At 36.3% G+C, this 19,083-nt stretch overlaps 1 protein-coding gene across 2 annotated transcripts in view; it reads left to right on the plus strand.

Annotated features, from left to right (window-relative positions):
- VTA1 (vesicle trafficking 1) overlaps positions 1-18,583 on the plus strand; it is a 42,648-nt gene extending 24,065 nt beyond the window's left edge. The window contains exons 6-8 of one of the 2 annotated variants that reach the window (XM_086744089.1): positions 9,146-9,322; positions 11,173-11,253; positions 17,438-18,583. In XM_086744089.1, coding sequence (XP_086600215.1) covers positions 9,146-9,322; positions 11,173-11,253; positions 17,438-17,583 — 404 coding nt within the window. In that variant the 3' untranslated portion in view covers positions 17,584-18,583. The remainder of the gene's footprint in view (positions 1-9,145; positions 9,323-11,172; positions 11,254-17,437) is intronic. The other variant, XM_086744090.1, reaches the window with a different exon arrangement.
- Positions 18,584-19,083: the final 500 nt, after the last annotated feature.

The following is a 19,083-nucleotide window of genomic DNA, read 5'->3' on the forward strand; positions in this document are numbered from 1 at the left end:
TCTTACAAGAGCACATTGATCACATCCTAACCTATTCTAAGCTTCGTTCTCTTATGTCATTATGTGTATTTTTACTAAAAATAACTAAACGATCAAAACAGAGCTGCCATATTATTTCTAAACTTTATAATGTGAACCTATTTCTAAGGTATAGATCCAGAGGCTTCACAGATACATGTGAGAATGAAATCACTTCCAAAACTTTTTTTGTTAAACTGCTGTTCTTTGTATATATTGACCATGCTTTTCAGTTATTGATAAAAGCAAAATACATGCAAAAAATAGGCATTTCTGAAATATATCAAAATTAAAATGGTATATAATTGTTAATTAACTTTCAAAATATTTTAATCCATTTACTTTTCCATTGTTTGCCATTTTTCTATGCTTAATGCTTTATGAATGTTTAATTCTTTCTGTATTTCACCAGTGGCTTTTGATAGCAGTTTCATTAATAAGGGACTTCTTTGTTTTCCTCCCCAGTCAGCACAGGAGGTTGAAATACAAATTTTATATGTGAATCTCTTACGGGAATAGGATGTCTTTGGAATGGATATTTTTATTATGTAAATTAAATCAGACTAATTCTGCACAATGACAATAACCTCTATGTATAATTCTTCACATACCTAATGAAACAACTAAGAACATTAAATGGTTTGAAACTTTCCTCTGACTTTGTGGGTTGAATAAATGTCACTTAGGTTATGCTCATTTATATCTTAACTTAAGCTTGAATTTAGTAATACAATTTTTCCTAATAAAAGGAATCAATAAACAAGTCTACAATACAAAAGATATAAATCTAACTTCTTAGGAAGTAGTTGTTGAGGTGGCTACATAAACTTTTATGATCAACATATTTGAGAAATTGGTAGTCTGGTGAGGTCCCCGATGACTGGAAGAGAGGGAACATAAACCCATTTTTAAAAAGGGGAGTAAGGAAGACCCGGGCAACTACAGGCTGGTCAGCCTCACCTCTGTGCCTGGCAAGGTCATGGAGCAGATTCTCCTGGAAACCATGCTAAGGCACATGGAGAGCAAGGAGGTGGTTGGTGACAGCCAACGTGGCTTCACCAAGGGCAGATTGTGCCTGACCAATTTGGTGGCCTTCTATGACGGGGTGACGGCATTGGTGGACAAGGGACAAGCAACGGATATCATCTACCTGGGCTTGTGCAAAGCTTTTGACACTGTCCCGCATGACATCCTTCTCTCTAAACTAGAGAGACATGGGTTTGATGGACGGACCACTCGGTGGATAAGGAGTTGGCTGGATGGCCGCACTCAGAGAGTGGTGGTAAACGGCTCAATGTCCAAGTGGAGACTGGTCACGAGTGGTGTCCCTCAGGGGTCTGTGCTGGGCCCGGCCCTGTTCAACATCTTTGTGGGCGACATGGACAGTGGGATAGAGTGCACCCTCAGCAAGTTCGCCGATGACACCAAGCTGTGTGGTGCTGTCGACACGCTGGAAGGGAGGGATGCCATCCAGAGGGACCTTGACAGGCTGGAGAGGTGGGCCCGTGCCAACCTCATGAAGTTCAACCAGGCCAAGTGCAAGGTCCTGCACCTGGGTCATGGCAATCCCAGGCACAAATACAGGCTGGGCAGAGAATGGATTGAGAGCAGCCCTGAGGAGAAGGACTTGGGAGTGCTGGTGGATGAGAAGCTTAACATGAGCCGGGAGTGCGCCCTTGCAGCCCAGAAGGCCAACCACATCCTGGGCTGCATCAAGAGGAGCATGGCCAGCAGGTCGAGGGAGGTGATTCTCCCGCTCTACTCTGCCCTGGTGAGATCCCACCTGGAGTACTGTGTCCAGTTCTGGAGCCCCCAACACAGGAAGGACATGGACCAGTTGGAGAAGTTCCAGAGGAGGGCCATGAAGATGATAAGAGGGCTGGAGCACCTTTCCTATGAGGACAGGCTGAGAGAGTTGGGGCTGTTCAGCCTGGAGAAGAGGAGGCTCCGAGGAGACCTGGTAGCGATCTTCCACGTCTCAAGGGGGCCTACAAGAAAGATGGGGAGGGGCTGTTCAGTAGGGCCTGTTGTGATAGGATGAGGGGTAATGGTTTTAAAATAGAGGCAGGTAGATTTAGATTGGATATTGGGAAAAAATTTTTTACAATGCGAGTTGTAGAACACTGGAACAAGTTGCCCAGAGAGGTGGTGGAAGCCGCATCCCTGGAAATGTTCAAGGCCAGGTTGGACGAGGCTCTGAGCAACCTGATCTAGTTGGGGATGTCCCTGCTCCTTGCAGGGGGGTTGGACTAGATGACCTTTGAAGGTCCCTTCCAACCCTAACCATTCTATGATTCTATGATTCTGTCCATATATTTACATGCACATGCATGCAGATGTGCGCGCACACACACGTGCACACATACAAGTATTTGTTTGTTTGTTTCCATTAATTTATGTTTGGGCTCTGTACATGGGTCTGCAGTGGAAATTTTGAAGTCTAAACCTGTAATTTCAAATATGTTATGAGTAGGCTTGTCATTTGCTGCACATTAGTTTTATTTTAAACATGTCAAAACGTCAGAAAACTGCTTTATCTTTTGTTTCTCAGTCTTAATCATCCAGTCTCATATTTTGAAGCTTCTTCCCTGTTCATCTGTGAAGAAACAGGAGGATGGGCATAACTATTTACAGAAGTATTAAACTGGTGGTCCTTTCAGTAAGGTATAGCGTCCTATTCTGCTTGGCAGCCACTAGCTTAATTTATAGCAGAAGACAAATGTACAGCAGAAGCTAAAAAGTGACAAAGTAACATGAATAAAAACTGTCTAGCTTGCCACCTTTATCAGACAGTGGGCAAAGTATAAGGAAGTCGAAAACAGGCAGTCTTAGTCACTCCTTCCAGGCCCATCTTTGTTAGAAAGTAGTATATTGCCTGAAGTATGAGAGTTTGCTGTTGTCTTCCAAATGTGAACTAGAGAACATGGCATACAAGGTGAAGTTAAGTGGGTCTAAAGAGAATTCTTATTGCTGTCTTAAAATATACATGGTGGGAGAATGTAGAGATCTAAGACAGAATCTTCCTGAACGTGCATAGTGATAAGACAACAGGCAATGAACACAGTTTGCAACAAGGAAAATGTGAATTAATTATCAGGAAAAAATATTTGTCATGAACGTGGTCAGTTATTGAAAAAAAAAGAGTTCAAGAGAGTTTATGGAATCTTCATCGTTGGAAATATTCAAAATCCGACTGGACACAGTCCTAGGCAACTGGCTCTAGCTGATCCCTGCTGGAACGGAGAGTTGAACTAGATCATCTCAAGAGGTCTCTTCCAACCTCAACCATTTCATACCAAGAGCAGCATGATCTATGTTAATGCTGCTGTGAGTGAGGAATTGGACCAGGTACCCTGCAAGGGATCCTTCGGCCTTTTAACGATTCTTAAAAAAAAATAAGTCATTCAGTGGTACATGGAAAAGAGAATCAACAGGTGGAAAGGGGAGGGGGACAGATAAGAGTGCTTCTGAGGTTCAAATTTAGCCCTAAAAGTGTGAAAAGTGGCTCTCCACAATGTTATCTCTTATCATTTTATCTCCTGGGCCCTATTACAGTTGTTTGGGTTGTTGTTTGTTGGGTTTTTTTTAAGTATAAAATACATTGTCACCATTTTTTTTTAATGAGAATGTGTACCAAACATTTATCTCCGTTTATTGTTAGCCTTTATTTTGTTAAAAGTAAACAAAAGTGTCTCAAAGCCTGGGTGCCAATTATAATTTCTTTGCGGTTTCCAGATAAAATACTGTTTGGCTGTTAAGACTCTAGAAACACTACAAAATAAGTAAATTAAAATATTTGTGAACAAATAATGAGTATGATACAGTTTGATTTCCAAGCTACCAATTTGTTCTTGTTGTTATGCTTTCCTTACATAAAGATGGCCTACAGACTTAAATACTGGAATGGCTATCTTAGGCACAGCTATATTTGAAGCGAAGCATTAGCAAACTAATTTCTTTTTCAACATATTATCTTTTTCAAGGCAATTTTCTTAACTGCTGGTGCAGTTGCAGCAAGAGAGATTTACAATCAATTCCAGCTGCAAACATTGCCACGTCTTTGTAAGTCAAATTATACCAGTTTGATAATTTAATGGAGAAGACAACATGTGGGTAAAGTCTTTTGTTACAGTGAACATAATGAATAACCCAATTAAATATTTCTAGCTTTAAATGAGTATTCTTTAGTGGTCTGGCTCGTCGAGTGGTAATGTTTACAAAGCTCACCTGATTATCTGAAATTAATTATGAATTTTGAGCAATTGTATAAATAGAATTTCTAAGCAAAGATTACAAAGCTTTTGCTAAAAATCGGTGTATGCAGCTCATGTAGAAACAGTTGTTCCTTAGCAGCAACAAATAGGCTCTTCGTTTTATTAATGTGGAGGCAAAGGTGGCTGACTTGCTCAAGGCTGCAAAATAAACTGTTGTAGGAGTGGAGTAGAATACAGGATTTACTCAAGCCGTTACTATTCATCGCGGGCCATTATAAGTGGTAGTATGAATATGTTTGGCCTACGTCCAAATTAAAAGGGACGCAAATGCTGAGTGAGGCAAAATTTTAACATCCTTATTTATAGGGAGCCTGCAATATCTATAATTTGGCAGTTTTCTGTTATTTGTTTAATAGTATTTCATGTTCTGAGCAACTTGATTTAGTGGAATAAGTCCCTGCTCATTGTGGGGGAGTCAGACTAGATGACCTTCAAAGGTTCCTTCCACCCCAAACTATTCTATGATTCTATGTAGTAAGAGAATTTCTCACACGTTTTTATTTTTTGGGCAGTGAAATAAAAATACTTCCTGGCATTTCTTTTTTGAAATTAACTCCTTAGTGTAGGTGTCCATAGTGCTTTACCCAACAAATACAAAAATTCTATGCAATTAATTTTTATTGGAAAAAAACAGTTTAAAAAAGTGTCAATTCTTGCTTTGTGCATCATAAGAAGAAAAGCAACATTGTTTGAACGTACGGCTGGACCGTCCCCATTCCTTTCTACTTGCTCATTTTCTTCCTTTCTCCCCTTGCAAGTGGAAAAAGTCTGTTTAAACAGAGTGAAACTAGGTCTTTGTAGCTTGACAAATTACCATTTTTTTCCAAAGTTTTATTTTCTTTGTGATTCTTAAAAACTGTACTGTAGCTCTTGGAAATGCTTTTACAGTAACATAGGCATGTTTTATGCAGTTCTGCTGTTGGATTTATGGACGCTTTTCTCAGGATGCCACTGTGGAAACCTGAAAATGACATACTTGATTTATTAATGCAATTGGAATACAAGTCCTAGAGTACACATAAAGGTCACTTAGCAGTAGCCCTAGGTCATCCAACAAGATTTTATCCTAATGGAAAAAAAATTAAAATGTAATTTCAAGTATGAAAAAGTTCCGAAATAGTGACAGTATAGCCATAGTAAAATACATTAAATATCACCACTTTCATTGCAATATATGATATGTATTCTACATTTATATTGCAGAATTCCAGGAAACCTGTTTAGTCCCAACTAAGAGAAAGAACAGTGTGTGAAGAGTTGATGGATTTTTAAGTCCGTTCCACAATGTTGGGATGAGGGGAAAGTGGTGTTTCAATGGAGTATTGCATTTTGCATCTTTTAGCAACATCTCCAGTTAGAGAAAAACAGTGCAGCAGAATGAGGAAAATGAAATATTTTTAAATTAAAACTATGGCAAAAATATTACCTTCTTAATTCTCTGGACTTCTTAAAAATAGGAATCCAGAGAACTGGAGGAGTGTGGACTCCAGTTTAGTGCCCTGGGCTGCTGAAGTTAGGTTGTAATCAGTGCTTCCTTACAGTGCCATTAAGCCTTGAGAATCCTCTATGAAATACGAAAGTATGTTTGGACTGTTGGTTGTGTGGCAGGGGTATTGGCCTTAATCCACAAAGTCTTACCTTCAATAAGTAGATAATAATTAGAAAACCAAAACAAGTAGATAGTCTTGGTATAATGTAGCTCTGAGGAAAAAAAAAAAAAAGCATTATGCTGGGATCCAAGTGCAAAGGCTGATGAAGTTCCAAGACAAGAAACTCAGCTGAAGCTGAAACTGGATGTGAAACAGTTGTGTCACTGTTTTGCAGCCTAGTATTTCAGCATCCTTGGGCAAATTGCGAGGAACTTTAAATTCTAGGTTATTACTGCCTTATGATAAATTAATTCTCTAATTTTCCTAGTGTTCATTCCTGTTCCCTGGAAAATATTTGTTTTAAAATAATGTTACGGATGTTCTAACCACAGAACCTAAAAACAGTTAGAGTTAAATGTTCTTTTCCAGCAGCCTGAAAACCTTCTGTTTAGCTCTACTGTTAAAACAGTGCAAGCGCATATCTCAAAATGGTTCTAACACTTTAATCTTTGATAAAGAATATTTTAAATATTTGCTTTGCAGAAAGAATAGTTACAATACTTTAGTGGTGGTATTTGAACACATTAAACACCTAAAAAGAGTTAATTTAAACAAAGCTACTTTTATGTTTAATACAGTTTAACATTTGCTGATTGCATAATAAGCAAATCAAATAATTGAGCTTGATCTCTTGATACATATACCTGATTAAAAAGTATATCCCCTTCTGTGAATTTGCCTCTTACAGGCACTGTTATTCTGAGTGGTCAGCACTTCTAGCAGGCTTTTTTTTAATTGCTTTTTTTTGTTTATAACATTGACAGACTTTAACTATTTGAGTTCATGTCCTCCATGGCTAGTTGCCTACAGCAGTACACTTCTACAGGAGTGACTAGAGACCGTAAACTATGTAGTGAGGACGTCTGAGGCTGAAAGTAGGAATATCCTGAAAAGAAGATTGGGAGGTGGTGCAAGACAGACACAGGTACTGGACAAGGGGTTGTAGATACGGGGAATGAAGTCTTGGTGCAGAGAAAGAGAAATCAAAAAGGGACTGAAAAGCCAGGTAAGGGCAACAGGAAGCTGCAGGGAACAGAATAGAGGAATAAATGCATTAACAGTTTAAGTCTGGGCAAGAATTTACAGGAAATTTCTCTTAATTGAGATACTAAGTACAGTGAAAACATATTTTTTTCCACTTCTACATTCTCAAAAGTGGCTTGGTAATTTTTACAACAGCTTTCCCAGAATACTAGCTTCAGGCAGACACCCGGTGTGGAAAATCCAACTTTGTGGCTACAATTTGACCAAGGTATAAATAATTGATACCAGTATTACAAGTAAACATGTGCAGACTTACCATCAGACAACACGATGAGTGTTGTGCTTAACTATTTAATCAATCTTATGTTGGGATTTTGTTAAGCTGGGATTTTGTGTCTGGGATTTTGTTAAACTAAGTTTTATTTTCTGAAACTGTTTTAAAATATTTTTTTTTTAGTTAACACCAGTCTTGTTCCTGTCATTACGTTACTATTTAAAAGGTAGCATATCCAGTGTTTACTTTTGAATCGCACCTTTTTTTTTTCCAGTTTTAATGCATTTAATTTTATTTCCATGTATGTGGTCACATGATATTGCAGTATGAATTATAGCAAAAAGCACAGCAAAGGAAAAATCTGGCACCTTAAGATATCCTTTGCCTACCAGAAATCTGCCAGATGTTTGTTTGCATGTCAGAAATTGCTTCACAAAACTGCAACCTGAATTAACTGGTTGCAGCAAGTGAAAGTCACTTTCACAAAAGTAATATACAAAAATTTTACTATGTTTTGTGTTTTTATATTAAATTTTGCTAGCAATGCGTGACACTTGTGACAGAACTTTGCTTCTAGGTTTCTTTGCTTTTTACCTTGAATAAAGATTCAAGGTATTAGACTGTGGATTTGGGGTGCTTGTGAATTTGTTTATTAGTACTTGGATGTTTTGAGTGGAAGCAAACTACAACTTTCCAATGTAAAACAAAAATATATTCTTTAACTGTGTATTTATTAAAGTTCAGTAAAAATGTCCTAATGACAATACCGTTTATTTTACTCTGGATTATAGGCTTTTATTGTAGTAAATAGTACTGTGAATTAGAAGGTGTTTAGTCATTTTTAGTAAAGGTAGTACCTGAGCTCTTTCTGAGAGGAAGAGGACCGTGCATGGGAAAAAAATTCTGATATTTGTAATAGTAGACTGTTTAATTATTAAGCTGTAGAGATGTTTGTGTAACACATAGTATTGTGTAGTTGAAGATCAGTGGGAATTCCATAAAGAAGAAATGTCTCTTGCCAGCTCTAGACACATACAAATTCTGTGTTCGCGTATTCATTTTGCTCCCTTTCACAAACTGGCTGTTAACAAAGCTATTCCCAAAACTATGCCTGTTCCAGCTGACGTATAGATACAGGTGAACACATACACACTAAAAGAAAATTATTTTTTTTTAAATTGAACTGAATTTAAGTTAAGGAGTAGAAATCAACCATATTCCAAATTAACTAAGTCATTAGCATAATAAAATTGGACCATTAGCCTTCAAAGCAACATTGAGTAAACTAGACCAGAACTTTAAGACCATGACTAGAATGAAAAATAATATATATGTTCTTTGTACGTGCTATGGGTTATATTGAACTTCTTTATTCTTATAGTGCATTATGTACTTTAACTGTTGTGGATACAGTTATGGCTCAGCTAAGCTGCATTTTGGTTTTTCTGTTTGGTATTACTTCCCCAAAGTTCCTCTTTTTTTTTTTTTTTTTTATTTATGGATTGTTTAAATGATATAGTGTGAAAGGATTGGCACTCTTTACGAAGAGTTTGTAAGACAAATACAGTTTTCCATATTCTGGTTCACGTATATGTTAAAACATAGATTACTACATGTTTGTAGTATCTTGTTCAACTACTGTGAATGCAGTAGATGGAAGCAGAAGGGATTCTACTAATGAGACAAATTGCTTATATTCAGACCGGTAATGAGATGGTCTTTCTATTTATGGAGAAGCGTTTGAGTTTCTAGATCTTCATCCTGTGTAATGTTGCTTTTTCACTTCGCGAAATCAACCATAGGTGGTTTGGATTGATAAATGTTTTATGTCACAATGCGGTGGCAGTTTTCCTAGAACAAAAATTTGAAAGGTTTTAAAAGAAAGGCTAAGTTTTCCAGTGTTTGTACAGAAGAGTTGCAGTAATTCCTGTTTTGTGTCATCTTAGCAGATGTTGAAAGAGAAGAAGCAGGGTCATCTTCTCTCCCTAGCGGAACAACTCAACCAACATCATCATCTACATATGAAGCTAACAACATACCAACTAGTAATTACACTGGCATACATATACCACCAGGTGCCCATGCACCAGCCAACACTCCAGCTGAAGTACCTCATAACACAGGTACGTCCGAATCACACACAAAAAAATCATACCTTTATTGAGAGGTGAATTCTAGCCCTCTTTCCATTACATATAAAGTAAAACAATATAGATCTATTCTGTGGCCAAAGCAACTTCATAAATTACCGTAAAAATGCAATCAGAAATATTTTTTCTTTTTATGATTTTTAAAATAAATAATTCATTTTTGGAGCACTTTGCCAGGAGAGGGATATGGACTGAAAGAGTCAGTGTTCCTGCAGGCAGAATGATGTTTTCTTCTCTAGAATCGTGCATTGCAACATCTGTACTGCAAAGCACCATTTGAATCTTTCACTTGCTAGATGAAATTATATTACTTCATTTTATATTTAGCTTTCCCTGCGCAGATAGACTGCTGTTCTTTATGTGGGAAGATATCTAACATAATGTTGAAACTGTTAGAACAACACTGTAACAATCATGCCTGATGTACTGTTCATGCTTTCATTTATATTTGATTTATGCTTCTTTTCCCATGCAAGTACTTTAGTGTTATTGACCTTAAACAATATTATTAATGGAAATTTTGTCCCTACTGCTAAACATCCTGGCTCCTACAGCTGCCTTCTTATACTGTGTCATTTTTGGACCAAAACCAAGTTCTTAAAAATGCAAAGTTCTTCCCCATTGCTGTATTTAATTAAAAAAAAAAAAAAAAAAAGCTGTATTCAATGATTTGTGAATACAACTTTTTCACCTCATGTTACCTTTTTATAATGATGTTTAATAAGACTAAAAAAAATTAAAGTTCTTGATTTCAATCCTGATGATCATATGATTGTTCAGATACATTTTTATATTACAGAACATACGATACGTTTTTGTCACACAGCTGCTCCTTTTCTTAAATTTTCTCATTTCAAAAGTGCTTCACCCTATGAAAAGTTCAGGATGCTCTTTTTTTCAGCTTTATCAAAGGGAAATCCTTCAGATAGATGGAGTTTTTTGGCTCTAGGATATGGAGAGTGTTGTTTTTACATTTGGCCTGAGTAAATGTTTAGGTCTTTGTTTTTACCAGATCTGAAAATTACGGATCATGTACCTTGTTGGAATACATGAATTCTTTGCATTACATAGTTTTAACCCCATCAGTCATTCCATGATATAACAGATAACTTAGAAAAGTGATTATACCATCTTCCTACATAGCAGATGTTGTAGAAATAACCTCATGTTAGTCTGGTATGTTCTGGACATACTGCGAAAATATAGTTTTGAATCAATGCAGATTAGAATGTCTTAAATGTGAGCACAGACACAAGAATGCTTCACAGCATAAAGTGCTGTTTCTTCTTCTAGTGTCACCATTTCCCTTTTAAATCTAGCTAGCTTTTTTATTCTCACCAGCTGTTTTTTTTAAGTAATTAGGAAGGAGATCGTGTGTGAGATGGCAGGCATAGGGCTTTAAAAATACAATAATGGAGGCACACTCTGAACTTAAAAGGTAGAATTTATAAACTTATAAAAGTTTACTCCTTCTCTTCTTTAGCAGATTTTCCTCAGTACTCTAGGGTAACCAGTGTATTTTGGACTAGTATTTTCTTTTTTTTTTTTAATGCTTGAAATTAAATTTCTGTTAAATATTGTACTGATAAAATGAATGACAGCCTGTGAATTCTTCTGTATTATTTTATAAAAGATCCACAGTCTGAAGTGAGGGTTTTAAAATTATCTGTTACAAACTTTCAGATTTGGAAATCTGTCAGCTGCTTAATTTAAAATTCATTGAGTCATTAGGTTTATCTGTTTTGTTTCCTTATTTTGTCTGCTTGCTTTTAAAGTCTATAAATAGAAACAACTCAAGTCCAATTTTTTGCATTGATTTGCAGGAGTGACAAGTAACACCATTCAGCCTGCTCCTCAAAATATTCCTCTAGTTGATCCTTCCCTTTACAGTGCTCAGTCTGCAGGTAAGGTGGTGGTATTTGTATTGTGTATACATTGACATGCTGTGTCCTGTGTGTCTCCCCTGCATTGGAGGAAGAAGACCAAGAAACAATGTAATAATTATCTGAATGCTACTAGTTCAGAAATTTTGAAGAGAATGAACGTCATCTAAACATTGTGTTGCTAAGAGTTTAGTAGTTTCTGAAACCTTTGCTACAGTGTATGGTTGTCTATACAACTTTTTTGAATGAATGAGCTAGCATTGTGTTAGGCTTTTTATTATTTATATTGTTGCCTCTCAAATGAGATTCTGATATATTTAGCAAAGCCTATATTCCTAATGGCCTTGCTAAGTTTTGGTAATTAATACACATTCCCTTTACTTAAAATTTCTTTTACAAGGTCAATATGTAAGTTAGTTATTCACTTGATTAAATAATCACAGTATTCCAGTGGTGTTTTCTGTTGCGGCATAATTGTTATGTGTGCTTGTTGATTATAAGTTGTACCGTATGAAATGAAATAATTTATAAGGTACTGCTAATTATGTAATTTTGATGTACCATTTAAATCAAGGCTTTTATCTTGATGCTCTAGACAGTCATTCTAATAGGTTTTTGGATTGTGACTCTGAAAATTTTAGTCATCATTGTTTCTTGGTTTGAATGTTTAATTGTAGTTGTCAAAAATGTAATAATTTAAACCTTAATTCTTCATTAAGTCTTAGAAGTTCTATTATTCAATATCTGGATAGTATTATTCCCTCTAGTGCTATATATAATGCTATATAGTGTATATATAGTATTATTCCCTCTAGCCACTTACCTGTGATAACTTGATTTAATAAGTACATAAATACAAATAAAAAGGAAATGAATGGGTTAAGATTCTATGAATTCTCTCAAACACAGGGTAACTACTATGCTGTAATTAAGAGATCAAGACCCTTGCTAAGCACAGAGATGAATAACTTGATCTAACCTGAGTATTTGCATGCCTGCATTGCTCCTCTGCAGTCTGTTGTGTCACTGCAAGTTTGGGTCTTGTGACAGCTTGAAGTGTTACATTCTTCTGAGGCAGTTTTGCAAAAGTGCGCCCTCAGAGGTTATACAGCTCGTACAGATCCTTGGTTCTGAAAGCTTAGAAAATATGCTGTCAGTTATGCAGGAGTTTGAGAGGGTATACGGGATATGTCAGTCAGCAGAGATACAGTAACAGTTTTGTTTGCATGCATAGAATTAAGGAGCTTGAGAGCAATGGGAAGTGTTTGTCCTTGCCTGTCGCCATCCTGTCATGCATGCCTGGTCATTACCCAAAGCGTCTTCTCTTTGGCTGTAAGTGTAAGAGTAATGGCAGATACCATTATTCTCCTGCTGAGGAATCCTTTTTAGGCCAACTGTTCTGTTCCACAATAGCCTTGTCCCTGGCATGTAAGTAGATTTAGAAATGCCTGTACCTCATAATAGACATACTAATCTGTGGGACCCAGGAGTCCTCCCCAGTTCTTTAATTGCAATATATATATGTTTGGGCTAGATCCTGGCTGTGTATTGATGTTAGATTTTGATATGCACCATTCCTGTGGAACTAAAGTTTCCTTTGGGCGGGAAGGAGGAGCCAGTGTTGCCCTCCAGTAGATCCATAGAGCTAGCACAGTGCAAAGTAAATTTGCTCCACGATTTAAACACAATATCTATGTCTAAACTAATAAATTAATCATGCCTGTAAATATTTGACACTGAGAATGCCTGGCACAGAACTACTCACATCCCATACTGTTAAACTTTTAAACCTTCTAAACAAGGTAGTTTGTGAAGGCTGCCAGTATAGAATGGTCTCTAGCCTGCTCTAACCACAAGTCGTGCCCAGGAATTGTTTGGGAAAGCGCTAGTTTGAATGGGCCAAAACCATACTGGAGTCTGTTCCAGCAGTTTGACAGTGTAGACAGTCAAGTTTGAGGGCTGAGACACATTCCCTGGCACTGTTGAATGTACTAGTATAGGCGTAGCCAAACAGGATATTCCACATATTCCTGCAAGACTCTTTCTGGTAGTAAGGTCAAATGTACATTCTTAAAATAAATTTTATATTTTCTTTCCTTCCCATAACATGGGAGTAGCAATGTGATTAATGGTATGGCAGGAGGGAAACTTTTGGTGGAGATGAGTGGAATATTTTATCAAAAGAAAATTAAGTTAAAGTAACAGTATTCTTTTGATTTTAGTCAGCGCGAATCCTTCAATAATTGTCTTGTCCTATAGGAACAGGTTTCAGAGTTTAACACTGACTTTTGAAAGTGTCGAAGCTTACACAATTAAGCATTGGTTAATGTCTTTGACAACAGAATGTAGAGCTACACAGCAACTTTGTATAATGAGTGCATGCACTTCTCTGGTGTAGTTTGCCTAAAAAATTTATGACCCCTAGATTTTTCTGACACTAAACACATTCATGATTGTGCTATACAGAGTTTTTATAAAATCTTACGTTACCATATGCTCCTTTCCGTAGGTGGCATAATATAGAGAAACCATTTGTCCATTCTGTTTGAGTGTATAATAGTGTTTGATTTTCTACGCATAAAGTAGAAGTAATAATTCACATTTTACATGTTTTCTTGGTCTTTACAAGAGGTCTTTGAGGATTTTTATTTTGAATCTCTGAAGTGCTTTACTGGGAAAAAAAGAGCATCTTGTTTCAAAATAATTTCAGTTACCTTTTGCCATTGCTGTTTTTATACGCTGAGTTGCATTATTAAAGTGTTCTTAAATCAGCTGCCTTGTATTTGGGAAAATTCATAAAAAGGAAAAACATCTCATGGATAGAAAAGGATACCAAGGAGAAGCAGGTACATCATGTAAAATACACACTATTTTCATTATAAAACTGGGGTTTTTCCCAACATGATTTTCAGCATCTCTCTACTCAAATCACCTTTTGATTTTTCACTTTGTATTCCTCTTAAACTAGAAGGATCATGTTTGTTGACATTGGTTATGGAATCCACATGTCTGTTACATTTCAGTAATAAATATAACTACTATACTAATAATTTCAGATTAACACAGAAGCAGGCTTGTTTCAGGATAAATACAGTACACTTTTCCCATCTCAACGTTGTTGGGCTTTTTTAGAGCTCAGAATTATAGGATAGTTGAGGTTGGAAGGGACCTCCGGAGGTCATCTGGTCCAACCCCTCTGCTCAAGCAAGGGTCCTGTAAAATGGGTTGCTCAGGACCGTGTCCTTCATGTATCCCCTTGCCCTGCACACTCCCCATGGTTTAATTTGCAGCACTGAAGCAAAAAGTTTGAGGAAAAAAAGTCACTGTTAATTCAGAAGACAGGTTTTGAATCTCTCCAAGAATGGAGACTCCACAACCCCTCTGGGCAATGGTCACCCTCACAGTAAAGTGTTTCCTGATGTTCAGACAGGATCCTCCTGTGTTTCAGTTTGTGCCCACCATCATTGTTCCTCTCACTAGGCACCACTGAAAAGAGCCTGACTCCCTCATGTTCATTCCCTCCCATCAGATACTTATATACAATGATAAGATCCCTCTGAGCCTTCTCTTGTCCAGGCTTGTAGGAGAGGTCCTTCAGTCCCTTAATCAGCTTTGTAGCCCTTCACTGGACTCTGTCCAGGATGTCAGTCTCTCTCTTATACTGAGGAACCAAGAACTGGGGACAGTCCTCCAGGTGTGGCCTCACTAATGCTGAATAAAGGAGAAGGATTGCCTCCCTCTTCCTGCTGGTGACACTCCTTCTAATGCAGCCCAGAATGCTACTAGCCTTCTTTGCTGCAAAGGCAGATTTTTTTTGTTGGCTCACAAACAAATTTGTGTCCACCAAGACCCCCAGGTCCTTCTCTGCAAGGCTGCTTTCCTTTTTTCCAAAGCTGCTTAACTCTTAGAATACGCAAGTTGAAGTCACTTACTAACTTTTGTGGTTGTATCTTTGATGTAAGTACAGACATTATAGTTAAGTTTCACATCATTTTGAAAACTAAGAACACTGAGCTGTTTTATTTCTATTCTGCTTGTCCATTGTGAGGTGCTGAGTTCAGTAGTAGTTGAAACCACTGAGCACATCAAAAGATCAGCACCCTTACTGTGTAAACTGTGGTTTATAAGTTTAAAATTGTGAACTTCTTTCCCCTGAAGTTATGTCATAATAGCATCTAAAGTAGATTTCATAATAAATAAGGCTTTATGCCAGCAAAGCATTAATAGAGCTCATACTGTAAAAATAAGATTAGACTGGTGAATTTAGGCTTCCTTCCAATAAATTAGTTGAATACTGGACTGATGCCTTGGCCAGTTTTTAAAGAATGATTTTGTAGTTTCTTTTGGCATCATAGCATAAAGCCACTTTGAGGAGAACTTGGTTGTTTTAATTTCTTAAAGATATTCAGTAACGTGGTCGCAGATTGACCCCAGCTGCTTTTAGTCTGTGATTTTATTTAGGTTACAAAATAACCTAACTGTGTGCCTGTGTTTACGTACTCCCTCATGTGTGTTTACTCACGTGTTGTATGTATTTTAAGAGATTTAATGTGGTTTCACTTATTCAGCAGTAAACTAATATACATTGTAATGATAATGAGCCCACCAAGTTGTCATGTGTCTCTATATTCAAGTTATTTTGTGGTTATTTATTTATTGAAGGGAAAATAGGTAGACTTCTAGAGTATATTTTTTAAATAAATATTTTAAATAAAAGTATAAAATTAAAATCTTAATTAAAATAAATCTTAAGAGCACTTTACCTTTCTTGGGGTAGAGTTGTTTTGAAAACCAACAGACCAGTCTAGTTTTTAATATTCCCAGGTTTTCCGTTTTATTTGTTCAAAAGGTGTTCTTAAATAATAAGATTGGGGAAAGGAAAAGCAAATATAATAGACGTTTTCTGATAAGAGTTGAGATTCTTTAGTAAACGTTCTCACAGTATTGCTAACAGTTTTTATTTTGAAAGAAAGGAATCCAGCTAAGTGAAATGGTACCATAAAAAAAAGAGTTTAAGTATATTCTTGTCCTTGCTTAAAATTAGAAAGCTGTACTTAGAGAGCTGTGTCTTTGTTTAACCAATTGTGTATAAAATTAGTGGTGCATTTTAAAATGCATTTTTTCTTAATCTGTGAAATGTGTTCATTGCTTATACGATGCTGTGTGGGAAACCAATTAAATAGATAATTCTTTAATAATGCATGTTATTATTTATCTGTGTCGATAAAAATCAAGTCTTTTACAAGTTATTCTGAAAGAACATGAGTAAAGGTTTTATAATTTACCCATAGGTTATTGGAGTGGCATGGGATTAGCCTTAAAACTCTCAGTGAATTTATGGTTGGAAGGAAGGACAGTAACATGACAGTGCTGTATTTTATGTACACATCAGTGATGTTATTCATGTATTAAATCTTCAGCGAGTTATGGCATAAATCCCTTCTATGCTTTCTAGAAGACTGAATGCGTGTGTCTGAGCATTACAGAATTCCCAGAGTTTCAACTTCTGTCAAGAAGATATTTTCATTAATAAATAACAGTTAATTGTTTTATACGATATTATGAGACTACTAGTGTTCCCTGGTATTACCAAAATGGACACCTTTAATGAGATCAATCTTGTTTTCAGTCATTTTACATAAAATTGGAAACATAAACATTACTTAGATAAAACAGAAATATAAAACATGCAAAAACATGCCAGAAAGAAGTGCTTCTATATTTTGAAAAGTTCTTACCGTTGAGAAGGAACAATTTCTAACTATGTATTCTTCCTGAAGAAGAGAGCAAAGTAATTATATTGTAAAGACAAAAACCACTGTCCTTGTTTCTTGCTGGTTGTAATATGATTACAGCTAACTTACTGTTGTGAAAAAGCTCTCCTTTGGTGCCTTAGATGAAGAGCAGATCTTTCTCAAAGGTATTGACTTACTTTTGAAAGGCACTGGGTCATACAAATACCGGTGTTTAGAAAGATGCTCTTGTATTTTTCAAATGCCAGCAGCAAAGAAGTTAAGTATTACATGAGTGGAAAGAAAAATGAACAGAAGAAACACTATAGCTTGGTCTTTGTAATATTACCACAAATATTAGACTGGTTTTCATAATATTGCCGCAAATGTAAGTAAAACACAGAAATCATGTGAAAGGAAGCTTCAGTCAGATTTATTTTATAGTAACTTTTATTATACTTATGTTTTTGCAGGGGAAGTTCGTTTGACTCCAGAGGACTTTGCCAGAGCTCAAAAATATTGCAAATATGCTGGCAGTGCTTTGCAATATGAAGATGTGAGCACTGCTGTGCAGAATCTACAAAAGGCCCTCAAGTTACTGATTACAGGCAGAGAATGAAGCCTTTATCCAACAGATCCGTGTCTTTTTACCTAAAGAACTAACAGCTTATTACTGTACACCTCCCCTGTTAGGGGAGTGGAGTTACACAGACATTCTCAATCTCGTCACCCATGACAATGAAATCACTGTTTCAGTGTCAGATTAGCAATTAATGGTACAGTAGGAATCTCTGTTTTAATTTTACAAACAGTGGAACTAGAAACATATGAATGCAGTGGCTTGATGTAAGCAAAATACTGTAGAAAGCACTGTGAACACTGCTCAAGAGTTAGAATTCATCTTGAAATATTTAGGTTATCAGAACGAGGAAAAGCTGAATCTGTAAAAGACTTGAGCATAAGAATGTTATGTTAAAATTCTTACTCTGATTTTATTATTTCAAACAATTATTTAATATATATAATAGCTTTAAAACGGTAACTAAGATTAGTGCTTTCCTCTTGAAAAGAGAGCGTGCAAGAAGCCTAACAGATCCACAGTGGGAAGGACTTTTTTCTATACATAAATTATTTGGATATCATCTGAGACATAAGTCAGAGTTGAGGGAGACTTGAGGACATTTGTATTTCAGAACATGCTGGAAAAAAAAATCTCTTGAAACTTCAGAAAGAGTAATTTTGATAGTGTTACAACCCAATCCCCCACAACTATATGGACTGCTACATGTATTCTTGATTACTGGTTCTTGCTCCTTTTGTGTGAACACTTACAATTTTGTATATGTATGGGTAATTAAGAAAAAGTACTAATATTTATCAGAGATGATCCTGAAATTGGAGGCAGAGATTCTAAACAACATGAACTTCTAGGGAGATTTACTTCATAGCTGTTTCAAGCAACTTAAAAAAGGCCTGTTCTTCAGCCATTAAAGCAGTATAGGTTCATCTCTGGTATTAGTGTTATAGAGTTTCATGTTTCCAGCTAATATTCTTCCTAACTGCTTTGTTGTGGAGACTTTTTGGACTTGGGATTTAATTAAAATATATTGGAAACTGAATTTTGAGTCTTTATGAGGTCTGCCCTTGCAATTATAGAGCTCTTGGTTGTTAAAAATCCATCCGTGCTGTTTAAAAGAAAGAGTAAGTAGTCTTTTAACTGACATGACATAGTAATTATATACACCATAAAGCATATTTGATTTATGTAATAATTTTCATGACCTATTATCTGACCTGTCTTTTTTTCCAAGCTGCCAGATCAAATTCACATATTCTTTATAGCTGTTCTGTTTTGCAGTGACTAAAATAAGTCTGATATTCAAAGCCAAAAGGTGAGGAAAAGAAGATCAAACTTAAGCATGCATTAAAGTTTAGCTGGTCCATATCCTTTTAAGAGTGTAGAATCTTTGAAGTTTGACAAGGGTAGTGTGAAACTTGTAAATGTATGCGTAAGCATTTTAGTTGACTGAGACTTCATAGTTAAAATGTCTGGTATTGTTTGTGTTGCTTTCTGATACGGGATAGCATGCTAATCTGAACAGTGATTTGGATTAGATTT

This window comes from Chlamydotis macqueenii, chromosome 3, assembly GCF_036417535.1.
Source record: "Chlamydotis macqueenii isolate bChlMac1 chromosome 3, bChlMac1.mat, whole genome shotgun sequence".
Lineage (NCBI taxonomy): Eukaryota > Metazoa > Chordata > Aves > Otidiformes > Otididae > Chlamydotis > Chlamydotis macqueenii.